Here is a 24,639-nt window from a genome sequence, read left to right as displayed (position 1 = left end):
TGTCCGAGGACAATCTTGCTAGCTAAATTGAATACTCGACGAGAAAGCTACCGTCCATGACAATTCCGTCATTTACCCGCGGCAAAGTGTGAGTGCCACGTGGCGAGGATCAGCGAGGATACATACATGTGTCGTGCGCGATCGCAGGTTATGTTTATCTATTGAACGACCACGGGACAGATGAAGGCTGTTAGGTTATGGATCCTTTCCGGTTACTGATGACTCCGACAGTTCTGCAGAGAGCCGTGCATCTCGTTCGACGCTTCGATCAGTGTCGATGCGGCCTGCGAGCATTCAGCAAAAAGTCCATCGCGGCGCTGGACGCCGCGAATGACGGCATCAAAAAGCCGAGACCGAAGACGGTGGAAGTGCCGAAGATCACGCTGATATCGCTCGACAACTCGATCACGGTGACTATACTGGAGGACGCGCAGCGTCTGGCGAAACGTCGCAACTTGACCCTCACCAAGATCACCGACTTCGACAGCAAGACGCAACGAGCGGTATATAAGCTGTTAAGCAACTCCGATCACATCGAGGAGACTGATGAGATCGCCGAGGTCGAGGACAAGGACAAGGATGAACAGAAGCTCAGAAGTGAAAAGATGTTCTATATATCCGCGAAGATCGCCGAGCACGATCTGAAAACGAAGCTGAAAAACATAGTCAAGTTGTTGAACAAGAAACACAAGATTAAACTTGTGATCAAAGACGATAGCCATGAGGTGAGTTGATTCCTTGATTCTCCTACATTTCTTTCCCTTGTAACATAGCAGACCATTGATTGAGCTGACTAAAAGAACACTTCTTACATACATACTTTGTGTTGAATCCATAGAACAAGACGAAAAGCATCATACAGGATATGATAAAGGACCATGGTAGCATACAGCAGATGCAGTCAAAGAAGAATATGGCTTTACTTGTAATAACTCCTCTGTCAAACAATGACACCTCGGCGAATAGTAAAGAAACAATCAGTGCAAATAGCCAAAGCAACAATGCGTGAAATTTGATGTAAGAGAAGAGAGTAAAATAAGGTAAATGCAAGATGCCGAATAAATGTGTATAATTAATTATATGAGTATATAATTAATTACTAATAATTTATTATCAGCTCGAGGAAATACTCTCGACGCGAGACAATGGAGTCAGAAGTATACATACTTTACGTGAATATATTTATAGAGATTATTTTTATTCTGTATATATGTACGAATATATGATATATATAGTGATTTTACAAAAAGATAACATTTAAATAGCCTTTCTTGTAGCATACCTATTCTTTCTTTTCTTATTGTCGGTGAAAAGAATTTCACACACGTCGATAAAACGTCTCATTATGCGTTAAACAAACGGCTTACTACCTACTGATATGTCTACGTCGCGCTTTTACAATCATACTTTAAAATACCTCGCGGCTCTCTCGGCCCTCACAATTGAAGCTATTATAAACTTTGGTCTTACACTGAGATCTGCAATGCACGATAAATGCCATGAATGCGACGCGCGTTACGTGCGAGAAAACGTTATTGTTACGAGCGTTTGCACGCGCTTTACCTGTGTTTTGCGCTACAGAAACGAGTAATTTAACTAACGTAATATGTGCCGCGACTGATTTATGGTTCAGTTCTCGCTTCTCGCACTTTGAATTGGATTAAATATCATCAGCTGACGCGATTCACGAAGAAACTATACACGTATTCGACTATTTGATTATGATAATACGGATACACTCGCAAAAATTCTGATGCTTTCTCACTTTCTAAGCACAACTGACGCGTTGGAATGCAAATCCATGTTCGCCTTAACTTAATTTCCATTTCCCTTGCCGGGAAGATATCGTGTCTTGTGTCATAGCTTTAAATTAAGTAGAGCAATGTATTTTACTAATACATCGCGTCGCACATCTAAATCTATCATTAAATTATAATCCAGTATATTGACACGATGAAGTCGCAATCATCTGCGGTACGATTATCCTGTGCGTAGTAAATCACGCTGGAAGACAGAAGGTGGATATAGCTACATAAAATCGATTTCTACCCCTGATTCTCTTTTCGTTATAACTTTCTTGCAAATTACAGATACAACAATTTTGCTTCCCGGTGTTATACTGAAAATAATTAATAAATCGCAATGCGTCGTAATTATTTCAGATTGTCTGTCATAATCATTGATTCTAATTTTCTCTACTTTGGACACATTTCGCTAGGAATCTATGAATCAGTTTCTCCATTACGCAACTATATCCAATCCATCCCTTTTACCCTAACGAAGAGCATTTAGTTTTATCAATTTAATGACGATTCAAATTCAAGAACTCGAATGTTCTCTTGCTCGCAAAACTTTGAACATTTACCGTAAACGCAAAAACTTCCGTAGGATAAAATTGCTGCTCGTCCTCGAGATATCTTCTATCTCTTTTATGCTTATACGCTCTGAGATTTCGATATTGCGTGCGATATTTAAGAAGGGACGTTGCTAATCAGTCTAACAAGAGTCCTGTAAATTAAACATATGATCCTGGACAAATTCATAGCCGCGCATCAATGTCTTCTGTACTTGTCGACAGAATAGCGATGGAGAATGATGAAAAGGGGACATTTGTTATTGAGGACAATCGATTTTGGGGCACTTCTTAAACTCTGCTAGAGCTGGACAGAGCTTGGCCCATAATCCACGCGGCTGCACCATCACGCTTCTGACTCTGGTGCGCAAAGCCACGCCGCAAGTCGCACTGCATTTCGACCACGCTGACCACTTCGTCACCTTGCAATCTACGGAAACTATCGCGCAAAACGAGCGATCAGACACGCAAACATTTAATGTAAATTAAACAAGTGTTAATATATGTATAACAGTAAGTAAATCCGCTCCAAGTGATTACATGCTGTAATTGTACTTATTGAAAGTAGTCGAAAGTAAAAATTAATAAATAATTGAAAGTGAGAATCAGAAAATGTTTTGCATTAACTTGTAAGAATCATCTGCTCGAAGCAATAATTTAAAGAGACTATTTCGTGCGAAACTTACTCTCGCGATCGTTTCCAGTATTCCTGTCGCGATAATAACGGCGACCTGTTCCGTCGGTTGGTGAAGCTGCAACATTAACTATCATTAATTGCAAGTGATAAATTATTTTAATATAATTATTTTAATAATTTTAATAATTATTTTATAACAATTTAGAGAAAGTAAAGAAAAAGAGTACTCACAGCATTCTTGAGTCTTGTGACATTTCTTTTTGCGGAAAAGCTTTTTCGGACAATTCTTTCCTCCGCCTTTAGGTGGTATCTAAAAGAAAATTTAATTTTTGATTGTTAAGATTTGGCAAAAAGATTTATTATTATTTCCTGACTTCCAATTAATATTCTTGACGATACCGTAACATGCCGAGTGCTGATGGTGTACCCACGACAGTTCTTGCAATGCGACCATTCACTCCACTCGGAGACTTCGCAGTCCACTTTATTATCCTCGCTCGATTCCATTATCTGACTACTCGGTTGAAAGCCTTTAAAACGCTGGTCTGTAAAGGAAATGCAAGTCAATTTCAGCGAAGCAGAAATCGTTGTACATCGCTTAATGGTCCTTAAATTCACGTAAATCATTTTCAAGAAAAAGCACTATCTTAATGACTGCAAAAATGAATATCAATGAATTATTATCGCGAATATTAACGGAATATTAATTAAATTAATAAACGATAATTAAATATCTGTTCTATGTACAAAATGATCTTTTTTATCAAACTCATCAAGACACATTGATTTTTAATTTCTATCGATTCCAAACATAACTCAAACGAGAATCAGAATTCGTAAAACAGTTATATTTTTCATGAAACGCACAGTGAACGATCAACATTAATTAAACTTTTCATTTCTATATATTGTTGATAGAACAGTATCAAGTGAACACTTCAGTTTGAAACACTTTACCACCGTATTGCGCTCTCTTCGCCTTCGTGCTGCGCTGCTCTTGCACAGGGATATGATAGCTGAGGACACTGCTGAGGGATACCTTAAAGTTTTTCATGATCGCCGACAGATTCGCCCTCAATTCCCCTGGATCGGTTAGTAAGCGTGTGCAGAGTATAACGTGAACGGTTACTTGGAGGAAAATGACGTGCTTGTTATGGAAAAGCTCTGTGGCATAACGTTTTGATAGCAGGAAACAGAGTTTCGGTGCCTTCATCGAAAAAAAAAACAAAACTGATATACCCGACATAATTGTAAAATAATATATATTAATATATATTAATAAATATATTAATAAATATATTAATAATTATTATTTTATATAATACAATTATAAAATATTGTATAATATAACAAAATTTAAAGTGTGCGTAGTTACACAATAGATGTCATGCAATAGATCTGCTTGCAAGCAAACTGTATCGATTTCCATAGACGGGGAATTCTATTGACCCCATTTACATCCTACATTCAGGCCGCGGCCTATACCTATACGGTGATCCAAAGTAGTAATCTGAAGTTAGGATGGATTGTCTACCAAGTGTTTACGGCAAGCGATAAAATAATTTAGGTCGAATTTGAAGTATAGACCGCGGCCTGAATGTAAAGTGTAAACGTGGTCATTGATACGTTGTGCAAGTCTATTTTCACAAATTAATAACGTTACAAACAGCGCGCCATGGTCGAACAATGAGCACGGGAATGAAATTCGCGGACAGGAGTTGACCGGAAATAATTTTATCGATGTGGTGCGTGGGAGTTCATAATCCGCGGACACATCGGCGAGCGGCACAGCGCCAGGGAAGTAATGAAGTGCAATGATGATGAATTGCGATGAACTTACTTTGGAAATCACCGCAGACGTAATTGCAATCCACTATTGTCGGGAAATTATTCCGGTTACCGTTGCATCCTGAGTAGCTGAACCATTGGCAGTTGCCTGTTTGTTTGTTGAAATACACACGTAGCACGCGGCCCTTACAGTTTCCCTTCTCCAGCGGCTCGCTGCAGATGTCTGCAATCAGTCACGGCACATTGACTTTTCTCTCTTATATTCGCTTTTACATCTTTTACAATGGGTAGTGTAATTTTCCCCCCAGTTAGCCGGTTCTAGCTAGAGAAAGAAGAAGGGAACCGATTTTCTCACGTACTCTCCGCTTCATCCTTCGAAAAATCGCAGTTCGAGATTTGAGCCATGCACGAGGCCTGCTGTATCTTGCACTCCTCGTGATTGTCCTCGTCGTTGTCGTTTCTATCTGAACTAATCCAGGACTTGTTGTCCCACAGCAGTCTGGATCTCACTTTGACGCCGGGCCCGCAGCTGGAGGTGCACGGCGACCACATGGACCACTCTGTGTAGCGGTCGGGGGGACATTTCTGTGGTAAATCAAGGATCGATTAACGATGGAGAATAGTTGATGGAATTTTTCGAGGAATTGCAGTATCGAGATTCACATTCGTTTTCGTCATCTTCGAACAAATCTGTGATGAGACTTCAGAATTATTTTTCGAAAGATTTCCGTAAATCACACACGTAGATTTTTTGTCTGAGGAATTTACGAGAAATGTTAAATACGAAGCACGGTAAAAAGCTAGAATGAAATTATTACTCGTGGACGAGCGACGAGAAGAAATTTAGAGAACGCGGATCTCCCCTTTGCATCCCTGGTACATACACCCCACACACGTTAAATGTGAATTCCCATCACGATTGCTGAAATTGATTAATTGCGCCGATACTGCAATCGCAACGTTACAGACTAATTCAGTGACACGTGATTGTACATTGTACGCTCATTGCGCGTAATGAAATGTCATTAGCGTTAAACGTGCATCTGTCAGCGCTGGCAGTTAACGATATTGTTAAATAATCGAAAACGTTAGGACGTTAAATTAAGGCAAAACTGTATGAAACAGAAAAGAGAAGAAGAAAGATTATGTAGTCCGGACCTTTTTCAATGCGCTTTCGAATGCTCAAGATGCTTTATATACTTCACTGGCTTGTTGCATACCTGCTGTAATAGCGTCTCGTTAAAAAGAGAAAAAAGTGATTAAATTTTCCGTACGACAAAGCACAGGCTTTCCTTGTGACATCGCGTGACTTACGTGAGAGTGCCGGGATGCCGTGGATGGATCTACGAGAAACGGTGCAGGTATCGATTACCCGTGCGAAGCTGTCGCCGCAGACTGGCTGATGATATAATACTTAGCAAAGCTGTGCCACTTTCACAAATATCGAGCGGGAAACGTGCCTCTTGTATCTTTTCCGTTATGGGGAAATTTGCTGAGCGATTTCGATACGTTTCAAATACGCAATTTACAACAATCAACACCGCGATATGAAAACTAAACTTGTATAGAGTTTACGTGATACAGATTGCTTTTTCATCTCAAATAGGAATATTTTTCATTACAAGAGAATCCCGCTGGATACTTTTTTTCATGGAGAACAAAGAGGTAATCGTGCACGAGCGTCCGAAGTTTCCGACGAACTTAATCCGTATCATTAAAATAGTAACATGAAAAAAATAATTACAACGAGAGAAGTAGAGCTTAATTAAATAAAACGCTAATGGACGCAGTACATTTGTTTATCTCGAGCAATAATCAGGAAAAAATACTGTCAAGTACATTTATGGAAATAATCATCTCGTACGCTGTTGAGATAAATGTGGAGACGCTAAATAATGCGACTTAAAACCGCAATTACTTAACTGTCTTGATATAATTTTAGTAACTTTAATAAATTAGAATTTAACTCAGAATGTCACGGCCGAGTTTCGTACGATTCATCATATTTCAGCCTCGTCGGGAAGTTCGTTCGCCGTTTGGCGATCTCAGTCCTGATCCGAGCGATCCGGAATCTCCTCGTACCTGTAGCCACTCCTGTGTTATCTCCCCTGCCGCATCCGCCCTCTCATAGGCATAATCAAAGTCCTGTTCCTCCAACTGACTTTCCGCTTCGCTTACCTCCTCGTCCTCGCCCTCGCATGGGTCGTTTTCGCACTCGATGGACTGCTGCAGCGGCGGCCCGTTCGGCACGGCCATGCACTGCTTCCGGAACTTCTTCTTCCGGAATTTCCTGTCTCGCGTCTTGCTGGCCTCGCCGCAGGTCGACGAACACGCAGACCACGAGCTCCACGTGGTTAGTTCGCACTTGTCACTCTCGAGGATGCCGTCGTGGCGACCGTTGTCGGGGCTGGAGTAAATTGTAATTGTAATTAAATGAGTTAAGGAATCTCGTTGAGGCGCGCCCCCTCGTTGAAAACTAACAAGAAACTTGAGGAAATTAAAATTTAAAAAAGAAAATTAAATTCGTGGGTATTTGATGAATAATTGGAATAAATTTCGGAATAAATTAGCGCAGAGGAAATTTGCAGAGAAACTGTCTGTTACCAGGAAGGGCTCTGCGTGTTGTAACAGTTACGTCGATCCGTGAGGGATGTACTGCACTTGCTCGTGCTCGCCGTTTCGTCCATGAAGTGGCGTTGTCGCAATTGATGTCCTCTACCGCAGGTAACGGAACACGCGGTCCATTCGCCCCAAGATGTTACTTTACAGGTTTCTGCAAGCAGATCATCTTTGTTACATGTATTCAGTGTGAACAGATAAATTAATAAGACAATAAATAAAATAATAAATAAAATTCGCGTGCGGTAACATGGATGAAAAATAATGGGATTGACGACACTATATCGATTCGAACATTAATTATACATAGAAAAACTTTTACTGAGACATTCAGGAGTGAAGAAAATTGCACAGGAATCAGACAAGACTCGTGCGACAGAGTTTAAATTTATACAGCGTTCATCCCGTTATTTTCCAGATATGTTATATACTACTAGCATTATATGCGCGACGAGTAATCTCAAATTATACAATCAATTCTTCCATATATACATTTCCTGTCTGATGCTGGCGGCAAACAAAACGGCAAACAAAACTCCCGTTAAACAAAGCGAAGTGTGCTATCTTACCCTTCCTTTTCATTCGAATTCAGCGTACCTGCATCATCCGGGTCGCCGGCGATGTCGCAGGTCTTCTCGTACAATCTCTGCCTGTTCAAATAGAGCTTCGCCAGGGGTTTCATGTCCAGCCCCGACGGATCGTAAAAGGGTGATCTCGAGTCATTCGGATACGTCGACGTGATGCGCCGTATCAATTCCTGCGGCTCCGTCGGCGAGTCTGGTGACTGATAATTAAATTAATCAAAAATTACTGTGGCTGTTGATGAATGACTGGAAATCATTTGCCGAAGAATACAATTTTCTCTACGTTTTTTATACGCGCATATAAATTTTGAATTAAATTTTTCTTTATAAACGTGGAGAGAAATCTTGAACGATAGCAACTATAATTTTGAGTTATAAGTATAAGATATACTTACCACGTAAGTGATGCCATCATCGGTGCCAGCGTCGTAAGGATACAGATTCAGCTCCTTGTGTTCGATCCAGGAGCAATTGGGCAGGCAAAGTTCTAAGCCGGAAACACCCACTATCCAATCGGGCGATGGATCTGCAGAGAAAAGAAAAATATTTTTATCCATGAGCAGGAGAAGGAAATGTTTTAACGCGCAGAAATAGAAAACTCTTTTTTTTCCTTTTCTTTGTTAATTGAAGGCACATTTATTGATCTTACCGATCATGGACACAAGGGACATCAAGTGATGCTTGCGGTCCACCCGGAAGACAGCAAAAGTTTTACCCGTCACATTTGGATAACTGATCCCTCTGGCTTTTATTATAGTTCTGATGTCTTCACTCTATAAACAATAAACATTATTACATATAAATATGCAACGTTTATATTAATCTTATAATTTTTATCTTATTATTAATTTATATTATTTTTTATTATTCTTATATCGCTGCTACATAATTGATGCCAGCGTATCTTGTGTTTCTTGCCTTGGCTTTTAATTCGGACTCCAACTTCCGCGTCGAACCAAGCTCGGCCACTTGTCGCAGTCCGGTACTAGCTTTCCCATTGTATTTCCAGAAATGATATTCACCGGTATGAGACGCGCCGATTACATCCGAAAATCGAATCAGCCAGCCCTTACTCGGAAAATCCTAGAAAAGGAGATGAACGGTATAGATGTATCGATGATATAAGATCTGGAAGCGTATTTAATATAAGAAGCCTCTTTGTAAACGATATTCAAATCCGATATTCACATCCTTCGTTATATAAAGCGATATGTTCGAATATTAAATCTTCTTGTAATTGTTCTTGTAAAATTATTTTTCAGAAAGCACAGACTAATATCGCAACTTTCCAGCCAGTTTTTAATGTGCTGTGTGTTTCCACGTGCATACCTTGGGATGTGTGTTGCGCGACCAAAGCCCTTCGAAAGTCACTTCGTATTTGGCCTCGTCACAGGCGCAGCAGTCTTGCAAAACCGGACCTTGATCATCCGCCTCCGCTCTCGAATCTTGACATATGTTGATAACTAATTCGGAGTCATCCATGTACCACGTGTCCGGTGTCTCCAATACTGTCGCTCTGTGATAAAGGACAAAATAATAATAGAAATAAGAATAAAACAAGATAAGTACACTCGACTCTGTACAAATATTGTCATCTCTTATTTTTTTTATAAAAGCTACTACATTGTCAAATTCACGATACGTTCAAACAAATTTATTCAAATTTGCTCAAATCTGAAATTAATGCACGTATGCCGAAATCACATTAGCTTGATTTAATTATTATCATTGATTAATCGCGAAACGTGGACAAATTGTTTTCGTTTATTCGTCTCGCAATTGATATTTAAGAAGAGTAGCCCTTCACCTGAGAAGGATGCAACCGCTACCTTCGGCAGGACTGGTCCAGACCAGAGATATCTCATTCTTGTGTACTTTGGACGTCTCCACGACGGCATTTGCACAGTTATCTGCGAATTTGGTCATCATGTCGTCCTGAAGATCAAAGACACCTGCGTCGGCAGTCTCATTCATGTTCTCGGCTTCAACGGATATGAGGAATCTCGTGAACTTGCGAGGTACCTGATCAGTGTTGTCCGATCGCAGGATCACTGGAATAATTGCCAATTTTCATTCTGACTGCCACTCCGTTCGCGAGATGCGATAAGATCGAATAAAATGATATCGAGATAATTTGAGTCTCATTGATGCCGAAATGTCACGTCACATCATAAAAACGTGGACTGCAAGTAAAAGAAGTCAGGAGAATCTTAGTCAATCCGGCAATTTGCGCGAGGATAATCTTACGATCGTTGTACATATCCGTGTGCATCATCATATACGATTAACATCGTCACTGTAACGTTACAGCATCCTCGCGAAGGATTTTTTGAGAAATTTGACGATGAGCCGCTGCTGCGAATCGCTCTCTCGTCATAATTTCCGCGCAATCAAACGTACTCATAAAATTTTTTTTCCAGTAATTTCATCTAACAGCTAAGAAAAAAGACGCGAGGAATTCCCGTTTTGTTCGCGCGGAGTTCGTAATTGATTGAGAGCAGGAACGCGAATCCTCATCCGTCGGGAGGGAAAATTTAAGCGCTCGAGGTAGAAAACTTTTACAGAAAAAGCAATTCAGCACGATGGAGAATTTTACGAAACAAGGAATTACCGCATTTCGCGAGAAGAGTCACGTTTGTTTGCATACGTTTGCGATACGAAATATCAATTTCGGGTCTATTGATTTATCAGTACCCTTTCCGTTCTTGTTTCCCTGTGGGGAGAGCTATTTAGCCGCAAAAGCTACCAAAAGTATAATATCTTTTATCGAACATATCGGAAAAAAGCGTATTGAATAAATATCTTGCATGAATATCGGCTTATAGATTTTCCCGTGTCGAAGGAATATATTCGTGTTCTCGGAATAGAAATATATCAGCCAGAGGCTACTGGCCCGCTATTTATAGCATGGATTAAACACACGACACACCGTGGATCCGCCGCCGTCGCTGTTCAGAAGGATTCAAGTGTGTTTCTTTCTCAGTTACGAAATATTCTTCAACATGTATGTAAAGCGTGTTACATTTTATGCGACCTTATTTATGAACAGTGTAATCCGAGATTTCATTAAAAATTGCGGACCTCTCGGTAAACTCATATATCGCTTTACGCGACAAAGTTATTTCAGTAATAAATTATCATCAAATGGGATCCTGGAATCGTCTATATTACCGCAAAATTTGTAAACACTAATCTTTTTATTGATTGCATAGAATGAAAAATCCTTTTCCACGATTAAATATAGGCAGTGGATAGGGGACTAATAGAGTTTATGTGAAAAACGAGAAAAAGGTTGGAAATTACAGTTTTCTTCTCGGCTTATTGCCTGATCACAATTTTACATTTCGTATGTACAAAATAGGAAAAAAGTAAATATTTAAATATATAGAAATAGCGCTTAGATATTATATATTTAGTATATACAGATATTATATGTGTTTTTTTGTCCACTTATCAATAACGATTGTTAATTGGAATATAAAAACTAGACTGTATCATTCCTTTCGAAGAGGACGTAATAAATAACCAGAAACGTGGAATTGCGCAAATAATTAGATAAAACATTTAGTGTCGAAACATTATAGTCGCAAGGTTGTGCGTTCGTAGGTCACTCTCTATGTCACAACGTGTAATACTCAGCTGTTCAAAGCCATTTATGGCTTCTGGAGTTACGGGTCTTCTTAAACTACATCTCTTTTACACGCGTAAGACTCACACGTCGAATCTTAGAAAGGTTCTCGGCGACTCGAGATATAATAAATTGTGCATTTGATGAGTCGTTGATGACTGAACGATCAAATTATGTACGAAAAAGTTTATAAAATTACTAACAGCATAATTCGCAATATATGCTTGAAAATTTTTGACTCGCCATTTATGTAATTCTTTCGACCACTTTTATATTTAATTTTCAATAGAAATGATTCTGAAACATTTTTATTGGCTTCTGGATAACTAAAAATCTATTTTAAGTCTCGTTGATAAATTCGCAATGAAAAGGAAAAACAATTATTTTGAAAGCAATTATTTGTAGTATATAAAGAAATACGAACAAAGCTACATGAATAATTGAAACGCGATATTTAATTTTTCCATTGTGCTTTTTAACCCAATGTCATTCATATAAAAGATGTCACATACAGGTGGCTTAAAAAACGAGAAATTGAAATGTAGTTTTTGCAATATTAACAATATTATACACGAATATTTCATATGTACGGCATAAAGAGAATATATAACACATGAAAAAGACGCAATACGTTCTAGCGATCTGGCGTGCTGTCTGCGCGCATCGCGATGTAGCGGATTAAATTAAGAAGTGATCAAATCATTCCAAGAAAGAAAGAAAGAGAGAGAGAGAGAGAGGAGAGAGATTTTTTCGACATTTGGTATAGTCGCCATTCGGAACGCTGCATTTATCGAAGCTGAAATTTGTTACGTCAGCGAGATGAGAATGAGTCACGATGTCTGCGTTCACCTCCCGCACGATCATTCCCATAACCCTGAATTAGAAGAATTAAAACGGCAAAAACGCAGTTAACTCGGACCTTCGTCGAAGTATCACATTTCTCACGCAACAAGCCTCCCGACGTTTGAGAATGTCCGAAGAGAGTATCGTCTGATATCCTTTTGCATCCGATGTTCGGTGCAAATCGCATCTAACGCGATTCAGATAACGCTCTCGCTTCACGCTTGTTCCTATTCTAAAAAAGGCTCCTATTCTAAAAAAGGCGTGTTAACTTCGCGAAGTTCTTTTTTATCGAATATTGAGGCCTCTTTTCCGCGACGCTGATTGGTTCTCTCGCTCGAACTTCGTGTGACTTGAACTTTGTGTTGCGAATGTCAGAATGTCATAGTGGCTGTCAGTGCGGTTATATTAATTTATTATTTCTTAGGAACGTGAAAACGGCAGCTGTCAATTCTGTCAAATTTGTATTGATGAAACATGATGAAATAAATAACACCTTTAACGCCTTTTTTTAGAATAGGATTTGTATTATTTATTATATAATAAATAATAGATGAATATTATTATTCGAAAACATTATTAATATTGAAAAATAAAATAGCGCGCGCCTGTGGTGCTAGTAAAATAAAAATAATGATATCAACAGGTCAGAACTAACCGGATAAAGAAAAAATTTCTACGGGTTAGAACTTTTTCATTTCCGAGTTTACGGTATTTTCAATAGCAGAGAACTCTAGGCAATATAAAAAATAATGATTTCAACAACTCAGAACTTCTCGGAAAAGAAAAAATTTCTACGGGCTAGAACTTTTTCATTTCCGAGTTTACAGTATTTTCAATAGCAGAGAACTCTAGGCAATATAAAAAATAATGATTTCAACAACTCAGAACTTCTCGGAAAAGAAAAAATTTCTACGGGCTAGAACTTTTTCATTTCCGAGTTTACAGTATTTTCAATAGCAGAGAACTCTAGGCAATATAAAAAATAATGATTTCAACAACTCAGAACTTCTCGGAAAAGAAAAAATTTCTACGGGCTAGAACTTTTTCATTTCCGAGTTTACAGTATTTTCAATAGCAGAGAACTCTAGGCAATATAAAAAATAATGATTTCAACAACTCAGAACTTCTCGGAAAAGAAAAAATTTCTACGGGCTAGAACTTTTTCATTTCCGAGTTTACAGTATTTTCAATAGCAGAGAACTCTAGGCAATATAAAAATTAATAATATTAACAACTCAGAACTGCTCGGAAAAAGAAAAAATTTCTAAGGGCTAGAACTTTTTCATTTCTGAGTTTACGGTATTTTCAATAGCAGAGAACTCTAGGCAATATAAAAATTAATAATATTAACAACTCAGAACTGCTCGGAAAAAGAAAAAATTTCTAAGGGCTAGAACTTTTTCATTTCTGAGTTTACGGTATTTTCAATAGCAGAGAACTCTAGGCAATATGCCAATTAATAATATAAACATCTCAGAACTCCTCGGAAAAAGAAAAAAATTGTTTAATAAATAATAGATGAATATTATTATTCGAAAACATTATTAACATTGAAAAATAAAATAGCGCGCGCCTGTGTTGTACTAGTAAATATAAAGGCGAGACCTGTGGGTAAACTAACGTAGATGAAAATACATATAATTTATTATTAAGAAAGAAGAGTATACAAAAAGAAAAAAATATATAAAGAAAACTAGCTACTTTTAAATTTCAAGCTTTAACTTTCATCTTTAATTAATGATAACGCTCTCGCTTAATTAATGATACCTGTACAAGTTTTCGTTTATCGCAACCTGCGTTCCTCAATTTCTCGTTTGGCAAATCTTTTTTCCTAATTATGAGGACGTGGTGGACGCCTAAGCGGATAATCCCAACCTGCTTTCTTTCTCGTGAATTAAAAGCGATCGATGCCATTTCCGGTTACATCTCGAGAGCTTTAGAGTCGTTCAACCTTACGAGGCGACCGAACTCCGAGACCGATAGGAATTGAATTGGACTTGACCCGCGAATACTGGGATTTGTCTATGCGATTAGTAGTTTGCGTGATGCAAACGCCCGACTTTTCATACACAACAAAGCGGATTATACACGGAAAACCGAACAATGGACCGCCTGTCCTCGCGCGTAACGCCACTACGACGGCGCAACACGGCGATGGGATGAATTATTAATCAATCTGGAATAATAAACGAACGGCCAGATATCCGTGCGTCACGACTATCACGCGCGTGAAACCACGTTTCCGCCTTTTTTTCTGAACGCGCGCGCCGATTTCAAATAGTCACAAAGCGGGTCGAAGAGGACATTGAATCCTCTGGCAGCGACGAGGAATCCGCGATACCGCGAAACAACGGCGCGGATCAAGCACGAAATAGCACAATCCGCGCGACCGCGAAACGAAAACGCAAGACGAGGAATGCGGCATCGAAACACGTTGCGCTTCGCTATTCGTGTCATTCGATCGAATGAGTGCGTGCAAGTTCGCCGGTACATTTGCCGCAGGAATCGATATTGTTAATGTAAAAATGCATACGTCTCGCAAGCTGCGGTTACGGCCGCAATTAATTCACGCATACGCCGATTTACTCGGATAAATGTTAATGGCCAGATTAGACTCGCGCGCGCGATGGAGAACGCGGCGTAGATTTTTCTCTTTATTTCTTTTTTTCTCCGTCGTGCATGCAAAGGCGCGAGGCTAAAATTAAAGCGGTGGCACGCGTTGCCTCGCGGACGAATACAACATGGTGTTTCAGCTGTGTGCAGGTCGCAAAAGTGGGAAAGGAACGTGGCCGCGGAGTTCTACGTCTGACCGTACGCTGCATTATCCACTTTTGCTTAAACGGGTCGTTAGGTCGTTCCGGAAAATTCACGAGAAAAAGGAGACGCGAAAAGAGGAAAAAAGGACCGCGACCTCGGTGTTCGCAGATTATCAGGCTTTCTCGCGTGCACTCCAATTTTTTAAACGCCTTATCGTGTAGCTCGGAAGTACTCGCATTACATGCATTTATCACCACGCGAATACGCGAGGGAGATTAATCTAATCGGGGATGAATGTCGGAAAGCCGACAAATGATGTACCGTCGGCCTTGTAACGTTAAGCACCGGTATATTATAATTAACCGCTCCTAATTAGCGAGTCACAGTTTTGTGCGGGAGCGACGTGTAACGTTAATGCTGGGCGCTCCAAAGCCATGAATGAAAATGAGAATTCAGTCGAACGCGCTTAAAGTTAATGAACATTACGGCTTTTAGTGTCAGTTGCACGCTGACAACTTCCATTAACCTTTACGTTCTCGCGGCGCTTCGTTGAGCGCACTTTCTGCGAATTGCAACTTAGCGGATCACAAAAATACGCTTCGCTCTGCTTTGATATTTCGGCGCGATTCGCATGATTCCGTGCGTCGCGATTTTTCGATATATTTTCTCTCTTGTAGTTTCGCGACTCCTGCTTGCACGCGGTAAGCACGGTGATTCCTCCAAATTTTTCGGGACTCCTGGTCGCCTCAGGATTTCACCCTTCCTAGAGGTTCAACCGACACCGGCATCTCTCACGGCGGTATCGGCGCGATTTAATAGAATTTTATCGGGCCGGTTGAATCCGTGCGCGTTGAACCGGAGGCGCGTCGCGACGTCTCGCACCTGGCGTCCCGCCAGCGTTACGTAACACATTAATTCACCGGACCCGCGAGATTTGCATGCGTTAGTGCGCGGAGGTGCCGAAGGCGCGAGGAGTCCAGTTCTACGAGAGGCTTGACAGGGAAAAAGAAAAACAGAAAGCGAGGAAGAGAGATTGGATTTTACCACGCTGGACCGCCGATCGGATAAACAGAGACGTTTCCGTGGCTGACACCGGAAGTCGTCGTATCGACACGGCGATACAGCGTTACCACGATGGACAGATACTGTGATGGACAGCCGTGCTGCAGCGAGAGAATCATGATGTAAAAAGGATTGTCGGTCGACGAACGGAGAAGCAAACGCGAATAAACACAAAAAATGAAACTTGATTTGATTAATTTACGGGGAAAAAAGTTCAAGTTTCACTATTAATTAAATATTACCGTTATTTACGGTATCACGCACAGATGCATGTGTGTACGCTTGTATGCGTGAAGAGAAATGTAACGGGCAAATCGAACGCCGGTTAATCGACCGTATACGTCTAGGGGTAAAAATTATGCCTCGCCAAAGACCCCAAGTGTCTTCCGTAAAGCCATGTACTCTTTCCCTCCGCCCTCGTCGCCGCGACATAAATTCCGCTGTTATACGTCCCACCGTAAAATTCTGATTGGACGGTTTTATTCGGAAGGGTCTCTCGTTAAGGCATACGAGAGGGTCATCGTGCCAGAGGTATCTACCCTGTCGTATCGCGATGGGCGAGACCTGAGATGGTTCTACGGTCATCGATCCAGCGAACGATATCACGTCGAGTTAATGATACTCGATAAAAAGCCGTGAGACGGTAACTATATGTAGTCAAGTCTTGAAAAATGCGCGCCGCCACCTCGAACCGGGGCAACTAAAGCGAGACGGCGCGGCGGTCTCACGTGCGCGAAGCCGGGGATAATATTTTAATAATATTTTCACGGATGGGGGTGTAGATATGAAGTATCCAGATTTACCATAATCGCAACGTGCCTTTTGATACTTTTACATAATAAACGCGTTACATAGTAAACATGTGCGTTAATAACGAACGTGATTCGCCACCAAACGACTTTAACATGTCGCTAGTCGTAGTGAAAACTATGTACAAATAAACTTCAAGTTAATCGGCAGAAATTCATTGATGCATTCAGATACAAATTCGATTTGTACAAATCAAAAAATTATAATGCAAAAAATTATATTATAATTAAAATATGATGTAAGCCGACAACGAAATTTTCTGTCATGCAAGATTAGCCTCGATAAATTTCATCGTTATCTGATATTCATTTAATATTCCGTTCGACAAAAAACAGGATCGTCCTAGATTTATCGGGAGAATCGTCAATGAGAGGTTTCAAAGGAGCGATTCACCGCTTCCAGCGGCGGTGAACGTTTATCAAACTTGCGCCGTCGCGCAGAGCTGTCACAAAGTTAATCGGTCAAAGTTCATCGCGGCTCGCAGCATTTATCTCGACTTTCGGTGCGAAATGACCTTTTCGATTCTTCGCCGCGACTTCCCCCGAATCTCCGGTCCAGCCTTTCGGTTCCAGAGCGTGGTTTCCGCTAGCCGGAAGGCTGCCGTTGCGACGCGCGGAAAACTGCCGTTCTGCAACCATGGCGTCCCAAAGATCCACGGTTCCCCTCGGTAATTGCCATAATTACCGTCAGGACTCTGCGGCCTTAGCCGAGAAATCAGCTCGCGTAGAATCTCGGAGCGACCACCAGAATTCACGCGATAATTAATATGCCGACGATGTCCTCGTGCACGTCTCATCCCCTCGTCGCGACGACCGTCAATCCACGGCGATTGAATCTATTTTACAATAACTGTGTTTTTAACAAGGATTTCATTGAGAGTTCGGCTAACTTCTCGAGATGGAGTCTCAAGTATTTTAGTCTATTGAATTTTAATGAAACCTTGGAAATCAATAGGAGACGCGTAATGACTGTGTACATACACAGTATGTTTGGAAGTAATGGGACTAACGTTATATCGATTCACTAAAAATACATAAGAATTTAAATTTCGCAAATATCGTGTATGTGTTTTAGTAAATTTAAATTAATTGGGATATACGTAGATATGCAAATTTCTGAGTTCACGATTTGTCTATCTTCTCGTCGCGTTACGTCGTAACACGTTTTGATCTCATCAGCGTCATAAAGTCAAAGAGTATTGACGAAACAGCGCAATATCCGGCATTTTTAAGAGCCTCGGAATATTCCGTATCAGCAACGTCTGTATCTACGTACGGCTTATAAAGCATCAAAATTCCGCCATGGGATATTGCGACGGACGGTGCCGTTCATGGCCAATACTACAACGAGTTACGTTACCGATTTTCGGACGTCTGAATTTCGTAAGATGAACAGAAAGCATTATAGACACTAGGACAGTGCTTAATTCATGTAATAAACTTTAATAATATTCACGTTTTTGATAAAAAAAAGAAAAAAAAAACAAAACATGTTAATGTGCATCAAGTTTAACTTGTTACACAATAAATTAAATTTTGTGTTCTCTGGATAAGCTCTGATGTAACAGGAATTATATCATTTGCTTGAAGAATAAGCATTATTTCGATAAGATAATTTTTTTCAATTGAACTCTTATTAATACGTTAATACGTTAATTCATCTTTCTTTCTCTCTCTTTCTCTGTTTGCAGACGTTCGCGATAATAAAATCGCGACGAGTAAAAAAACGTCGGACTCGATTCTCAATATCTGTGCAACATGGAAAACTAAATTCGCGTCGGAATTACATTGAGCTTTTCCTACCCCTGTTAACGGCGCGTTTTCGCGCTCGAACATGCTGTACTTACCACTGTACCGGGTGTTTGGCATATAATCGTTCACGTGTTCGGTCCTGTTGAACAGCGTCACGAAAAAGTGGTACTTGCCCTCGGCGCTGGCTCGTGGCCTCGTGACACCGTCTATGAGCCGCGAGCATTTTGTCGAATTTGTGCTTGTTACCGCAACCAACAGCAACAACGCACCGCAATACGCGATCCTGTGCATTGCCTGCAAACGATAAGAACAACATGATAGTTTATTACGTTCGGTGTACCAACAAAAGCCGCGTTAACGAAGCGACCAAGTGTTTTTGCAAGCACGTTTATTCCGCGCTCGATGTTCGCAGTGCGAGAAGTGGTCCTCCATTTCCATTCGCGAAAAAATCTCTTTTCTCAAAAAGCACACCGACTAACGAGCAGCCAAATGATGGCAAAATTTCGGCAACAGTGTGCGTCGAGTACTCAAAACGCGAAATCAAAGCGTGAAGAGGCAAAATTAAAATGGAAATTACTTTCGAGAGGAAAACCGGCGATTCTTGATCCCTCTCGGTGTTTGGAGAGATCCGTCCGCGCAGCCTCACGTTCCTCGTTTATCTCTCCATTATGCGTTTTAATTAAAATTCGAGCAAAGGAAATAATACAGCGAGATTTCCCCGACGCACGGCGTCGACGCGTTTCGCGACCTAATCGTGAGCTTATCTCGCATTTCTTCTGTCAAGATGATTGAAAATGAGAGCTTTTTGAAAAATCGCCGAAAAGCCCTGATGTTCTCGAAAACATTGAAACGTCCAAATGAATGAGAGGCAGTATCGGGATAGAATACGTTAATTGCGTAAATACTGATTTTTCACTTGACACGCGACCTAAATAATTTGCTAAGTTTTACTTGTTAGTCTAAAAAAGGGTCCGTGTTCGATGAGAGCTGATTGGAAATTCGCCGAAGTCATCGCGACAGACGGCGAAGTACAGGATCGGAAACCAATCGACCCAATTCTCACGATCTGGTCCTGGGTGAACTGTCGTTTCTGGCACTGACGTGAGAGGCTTTAATCTTACGAGCAGTCGCACGGAAATTATACATTTTACACATTTCCTGTCGCTGTAGTATGCTTATCAAAATAGTTATATGTATTAGTTTTATCATAAAAATTAAGTTTTTCAATTTCTTCAATTTTGTCTATCGTCTAGACAGGATTGATTAGAAAGACTCATCAATATCGAATAAATAAAAAAGTGCAAAAACCGCGGTCGTTCTCATTCCGGATATTTGCTTGCAAATTGTCTTTGCTGACATGAGATAACGGGGAATTGTGGATACGAGGATTTGCGAACGTGGGTGCACGTGAGCGACTTGGACCAGAGCAATGCCAACACGTGAGACAATTGCCTTCACGGTGGCCACGTGCTCGCTACAACAAAGCTCTGCTCAAAATGCGCGCATCGCCGAATGAGTCATTCGCCGATCTTGGCGGGATCTTGGCGTCGAAAGGGGTACGTACAGCTCGCTCGTGCTCTCGGTTCATTGAACTATCGTGCACTCGAAATGTACAGCGGAGATTCCGTCGTCTCTTACCACGTAAAAGAGAAAACGCAGATGAGATAAATACAATCAGAAAAAAGCAAATTTCTATACATAATTATAGATTCGAAATGATACGTCAATTGCGTCCAAACGTGCAAATAATCACATAATTGAATTACTAAATTAAATAAAAGAACAGAAACAGTTCATCAAGAACTAATATTCGCGAGAGAGATTCCATTGCTTTCCCTACGGCCCTGTAAACCGATTACAGCGAAATGCGCCAGGTGTTTGGATTATCGGAGCTATTAATTACCGAAACAGGTGCATTTATCAGTTGCCGGTGAATACTGGTAAACGTGCGTTGTGCAGCGAGGCGTTGTAATAACCAGTCATGCATTCCGTTAACCATCAAACAATCAGCAATGACAAACAATCTAAATCGTTGTAAAGCTTCGGTAGCTCTGCGGGATGGGATGGTAAAGGGATACTCGATAGTCGACGCGGATCTTTCCGCCCTTCCGGCAACGCCGAGAGCCACCAGAAAGCGATCCAAGGATCGATCGCGCGCAAGATCAGAGGGACGTGTGCGACGCTCTTGTATGTGACATCCAATGTCGATCCACGGGCGCCGCCGGGCCTCTAATAAGCTGGTTAACCATAAATCCCAAGTGCCTAAATATATTGCCTGCAACCCGGTGTATATAGAGCATGGCATTTCACTCCGCTTGGCGTTCTGCCATGTTCGTCGTACCCTAGGCCGCACACACGCCGGGTACACCGACAGGAACTCAAACAATATCTATCAAGAGAGCCGAACGCGCGGCTACGCGTTTCCCCGCCGTTTCGGGCTGTTTACATCGAAATAGAATTATTACACGCACCTGACTTGGAGAGATAAGAGGAGAGAGGGATGAAATAAGAAATAAATATCAAGTGAAACGATATGTAATAATATGTAAATAAGTAAATAATATCAAATAAATATAGTAGTTTTTTATTACTTACTGATAATATTACTAAATGTTATACTGATAATATTACTGAATATCTATTGTATTATATTGTAATTAAATAGCAAATATTAATTTGACATTTAATATCAAATATAATAATGAATTCTTTGTAGAATTAATTAAATCCACGCGCTATTCTCAATCGGATTTACTTTATAGCTCAGCAAATCGCATTCTGCGCGCATTGTCCTTTCATTTGTCGCTTTATATTGTCTCTCTTTCACTCTGTCAGTTTATTATCACCAATTAATTACTTTTGTGTTATTAGATTATTAAGTAAAGCGACATTGTAAAGAAGAACATTGCAAAGGTCCCGAAAGATATAAATTAACAAACCTCGCTGGATTCATGCGAGACGAAAGATTCATTAGAGTCTTCCGATAAGTAAAGCAGCGCAGAATTAATGATCCAATCGCTAATTAGTTATTTGCATCTGGATAATGCTCCGGTGATGATTAAATGCACGTGAATCTGATTATGTCCTAATAATTTTACATTTGCTAACATTAATTAACAACTTAATCATACTAGCATATTGTGCGCTTCGTCTATATATAAAATGCCAATCGTAGGAAATTTTACTGCTGATGGAGAATCAATTAAAATGGAATGACGGACAGTATAATGAATGAAGTAATGGATCGGCAAATAAGAAGATAATGGCGTTTGTTTGCCGTATCAATGCCCTTAAAATTCCAGATCCGATCTTTGCAGAATTAATAAAATCTACGCGCTATTCTCGACTACTTCATAATTCAACAAATCGCTTTGTGCGCGCATTGTTCCCTCATTCGTGCTTCACTGTCACATTGTCTCTCTCCATCTCTGTCGTACAATTATTATCACCAGTTATCTTTTATATGCATACACGTATAATTACTTAATGTAACAATTTATTTCAATTTTGGCAAGATCGCGTCCGCTTTCCCGCCGGGATCAAAACCGATCGTTGAGCTGTCGGCCTAAATGAGGCTGCCAGATGAATAAACGGCGGGAGCCTAATGTAAGACGGATAGCGGAAGGTTTGGAGGGACTCGGAACTCCGTGTCGAGGAAAGAGCCAAGGGCTCAGAACGACGGATTGCCAGCCGGGAACGTCAATATGTCGGTTTGGAAGTTCCAAAGAAAAACGACGAGAGTGCGATGAATGGCGAGGACCTCCTTGGCGATATTACGAGGATCGAAGCCGTGCGAACGAGGCCGCTTACGCGAGCGGAGACGGGAGTATTCATGCCTCCGTCGAATAGCGGCGATTTAATCTGTGACGACGCCGAGAACACCGTAATCCGTAAATGATTTCTCGTCGAAGCTGCCGAGCATGCGGTTTCGTAAGATACCTGTATGCTTTTTCTCCTCCCTCGTCCCTTTTATTTCCGTAAAACGTCTCTCTTTCTCTTGTGCTCACGTAAAATTGCGCTCCGGAGATTTTGCCTCACCGTGGAACACGTTCTTCGCTTTATCGAATGCTTTCCGAGGGAAATTGCGTTCCGATGATGTTACTTACATAAATATGGCAATACCCAAATGGAGAACGCGCGCGCGCGCGAAAGCTTGCGATTTATAGTAATTTTTGTCATCGTAGAGAAACGATCGCTGAGATTGTGACATCATTATGAATATTCAAATATGAATTCTAGCACCGCGGAATTAATTGACGAAAATAGGTTGGAGCGAGCGCTCTTTCGCTGAATCTGAAAAAGATTTTAGTAGACCATAAAAAAATAAAACTTTGTCGAATTCGCAAAAAGGAATCCTCAAAGCTCACTCGTCTTGCTCGATTTTCCGGAATTGATGTGGATGGTCCCGATCGATTACGTTTCATCGCCAGATTGTCATCGTGCGGCTGCGTTGACAGAAAAAAAACGCTAAAACAACCGTTGCGCGAGGATCGCAAATTTTCGGAGGTTGCGGGGACAGAGGCAGGACGTATCCCGGCGTGACACGTATTCCCGAAGCAACCCAGTGTGGGAATCATCCCCCGGGGTTCGATCGCTTTTTATTCAACTTATCCACGTTGCACTGCGGACGGGAATCATCCTCCTGCACCCCTTCCGCTTCACCGTCACGGCCTTCCGCCGTTCTTATCTGTTCCCGCGAGCGGCCCGACAATGCGCTCATGTAACTGATGTAACGCGCCTGATCGCGCATGAGGGAATTCGGCACTATTGCGAACCGGTCGAGCGGAAACTGTCAGCAAAATGTTTCAATCAGGACGCGCAATTACATTTTATTACCGTCCGTCATCGAACCTAATTGAGCAATGTCGCAGATGCAATTAAACAGCGACGGCGATGTCGATGCGACAATGATGGAAGATAGGAAGATCGCACGCTCGATTGGAAGTTGGAAACCCACGGAAGATGGAAACTCCTCTCGACTAAAGTGCAGTTGAACGCTTGACGGCACACCGGGAGATTTAATCGCAAGAGGGATAAGATCAGAATATGGGGTGTACATGTTACGCCCCATAAAACTCAGCGAACAGAGGACGACTGCTGCGAAAACGATCACGTCGAAACCGCGTGGGGCTACTTGAGAAAACAGATGATAAATTAAAAAACGATGAACGGACACTTACTGTGATGTTGACCGCAGGACTCGGCGGGGCCGTTCCTCCTCTTCCTTCTCGACTTCCGCTTCTCATGAGTCACGTGCTTTCTCTGACACAACGGGGTAGTACGATTCAAAACACGCTCAACACCGTCGCGGGTCTCCCGCTAACTGACAACCGTCCGACTCTCCACCGGATCTAATATCAGCGTCCGCAACCGCTCCGGGCGGACGTGCGAGCGTGCGCAGCGACGAGCGCGCGCGCGGTTCCGAGCGGCTTTTTCCGCGCGCGCGGCTTCTTCCCCGAGCGTTTTCGGAACGGAGAGTTCTTCGAGCTGGAGTTTTCGGATCCGACTAAACGTGACTCTCTCGGGAGGCTGAGCTTCCCTCGAAATCCTCGAGAATTGTTATCCGGAAAAATATCTCTTTATAAATATCGCTCGTCTTGGGTTTGCGTGAAACCTGGCAAAAATCAGCAGTGCTGAATGCGCGAAACGTCGTCGACAGCCGCTCGGCTTCCTTCATCGATCTTGTGAACGCGTCTAATACAGTAACTTTACGGTCGGTCGCTTTACCTACTGAAAACGCACGAAATCACTAATTGCATCATGTTGCGAAATCGTCGCAAGCGCGAGCGCGAGTCTTTGGAAAGTGC

At 41.3% G+C, this 24,639-nt stretch overlaps 2 protein-coding genes across 5 annotated transcripts; one reads left to right on the top strand and one right to left on the bottom strand.

The window, feature by feature from the left end:
- Positions 1 to 173: 173 nt before the first annotated feature.
- On the top strand, positions 174 to 2,960 carry LOC105284705 (translation initiation factor IF-3). 2 transcript variants are annotated; one of them, XM_026972119.1, is made up of 3 exons: positions 174 to 725; positions 839 to 1,040; positions 2,579 to 2,960. In XM_026972119.1, exons 1-2 carry the CDS (start codon positions 198 to 200, stop codon positions 1,007 to 1,009), a joined length of 699 nt encoding a protein of 232 aa, XP_026827920.1. In that variant the 5' UTR covers positions 174 to 197; the 3' UTR covers positions 1,010 to 1,040; positions 2,579 to 2,960. The 2 variants fall into 2 exon arrangements, with proteins under 2 accessions (XP_026827920.1, XP_011346732.2); XM_011348430.3 differs by lacking the exon at positions 2,579 to 2,960 and adding an exon at positions 1,118 to 1,239.
- LOC105284706 (spondin-1) lies at positions 1,054 to 24,176 on the bottom strand. 3 transcript variants are annotated; one of them, XM_011348431.3, is made up of 17 exons: positions 24,013 to 24,175; positions 18,928 to 19,126; positions 9,789 to 10,032; positions 9,311 to 9,497; positions 8,900 to 9,064; positions 8,631 to 8,754; positions 8,377 to 8,507; positions 7,995 to 8,181; positions 7,383 to 7,551; positions 6,861 to 7,185; positions 5,138 to 5,363; positions 4,831 to 5,001; positions 3,948 to 4,073; positions 3,390 to 3,535; positions 3,222 to 3,300; positions 3,040 to 3,105; positions 1,054 to 2,792 (listed from the first exon to the last, which is right to left on the bottom strand). In XM_011348431.3, exons 1-17 carry the CDS (start codon positions 24,076 to 24,078, stop codon positions 2,614 to 2,616), a joined length of 2,790 nt encoding a protein of 929 aa, XP_011346733.1. In that variant the 5' UTR covers positions 24,079 to 24,175; the 3' UTR covers positions 1,054 to 2,613. The 3 variants fall into 3 exon arrangements, with proteins under 3 accessions (XP_011346733.1, XP_011346734.1, XP_011346735.1); XM_011348432.3 differs by having other exon boundaries at positions 6,957 to 7,185; XM_011348433.3 differs by lacking the exon at positions 3,948 to 4,073 and having other exon boundaries at positions 24,013 to 24,176.
- Positions 24,177 to 24,639: the final 463 nt, after the last annotated feature.

The sequence above is a fragment of the Ooceraea biroi genome, chromosome 9, assembly GCF_003672135.1.
Source record: "Ooceraea biroi isolate clonal line C1 chromosome 9, Obir_v5.4, whole genome shotgun sequence".
NCBI lineage: Eukaryota > Metazoa > Arthropoda > Insecta > Hymenoptera > Formicidae > Ooceraea > Ooceraea biroi.
The sequence above is the reverse complement of the archived record's forward strand: the minus strand, read 5'-3'. Positions and strand labels throughout refer to the sequence as shown.

What these genes read in the sequence shown, in the direction of transcription:
- LOC105284705 (XM_026972119.1), top strand. Translation starts at nt 198, where the DNA reads ATGGATCCTTTCCGGTTACTGATGACTCCGACAGTTCTGCAGAGAGCC. An exon ending in TCAAAGACGATAGCCATGAG is followed by an intron (nt 726 to 838) that starts GTGAGTTGATTC and finishes TTGAATCCATAG; the next exon opens with AACAAGACGAAAAGCATCAT.
- LOC105284706 (XM_011348431.3), bottom strand. Translation starts at nt 24,078, where the DNA reads ATGAGAAGCGGAAGTCGAGAAGGAAGAGGAGGAACGGCCCCGCCGAGT. An exon ending in CGGCGACCCGGATGATGCAG is followed by an intron (nt 7,552 to 7,994) that starts GTACGCTGAATT and finishes ATCTGCTTGCAG; the next exon opens with AAACCTGTAAAGTAACATCT. An exon ending in GAAGAGAGCGCAATACGGTG is followed by an intron (nt 3,536 to 3,947) that starts GTAAAGTGTTTC and finishes TTTCCTTTACAG; the next exon opens with ACCAGCGTTTTAAAGGCTTT.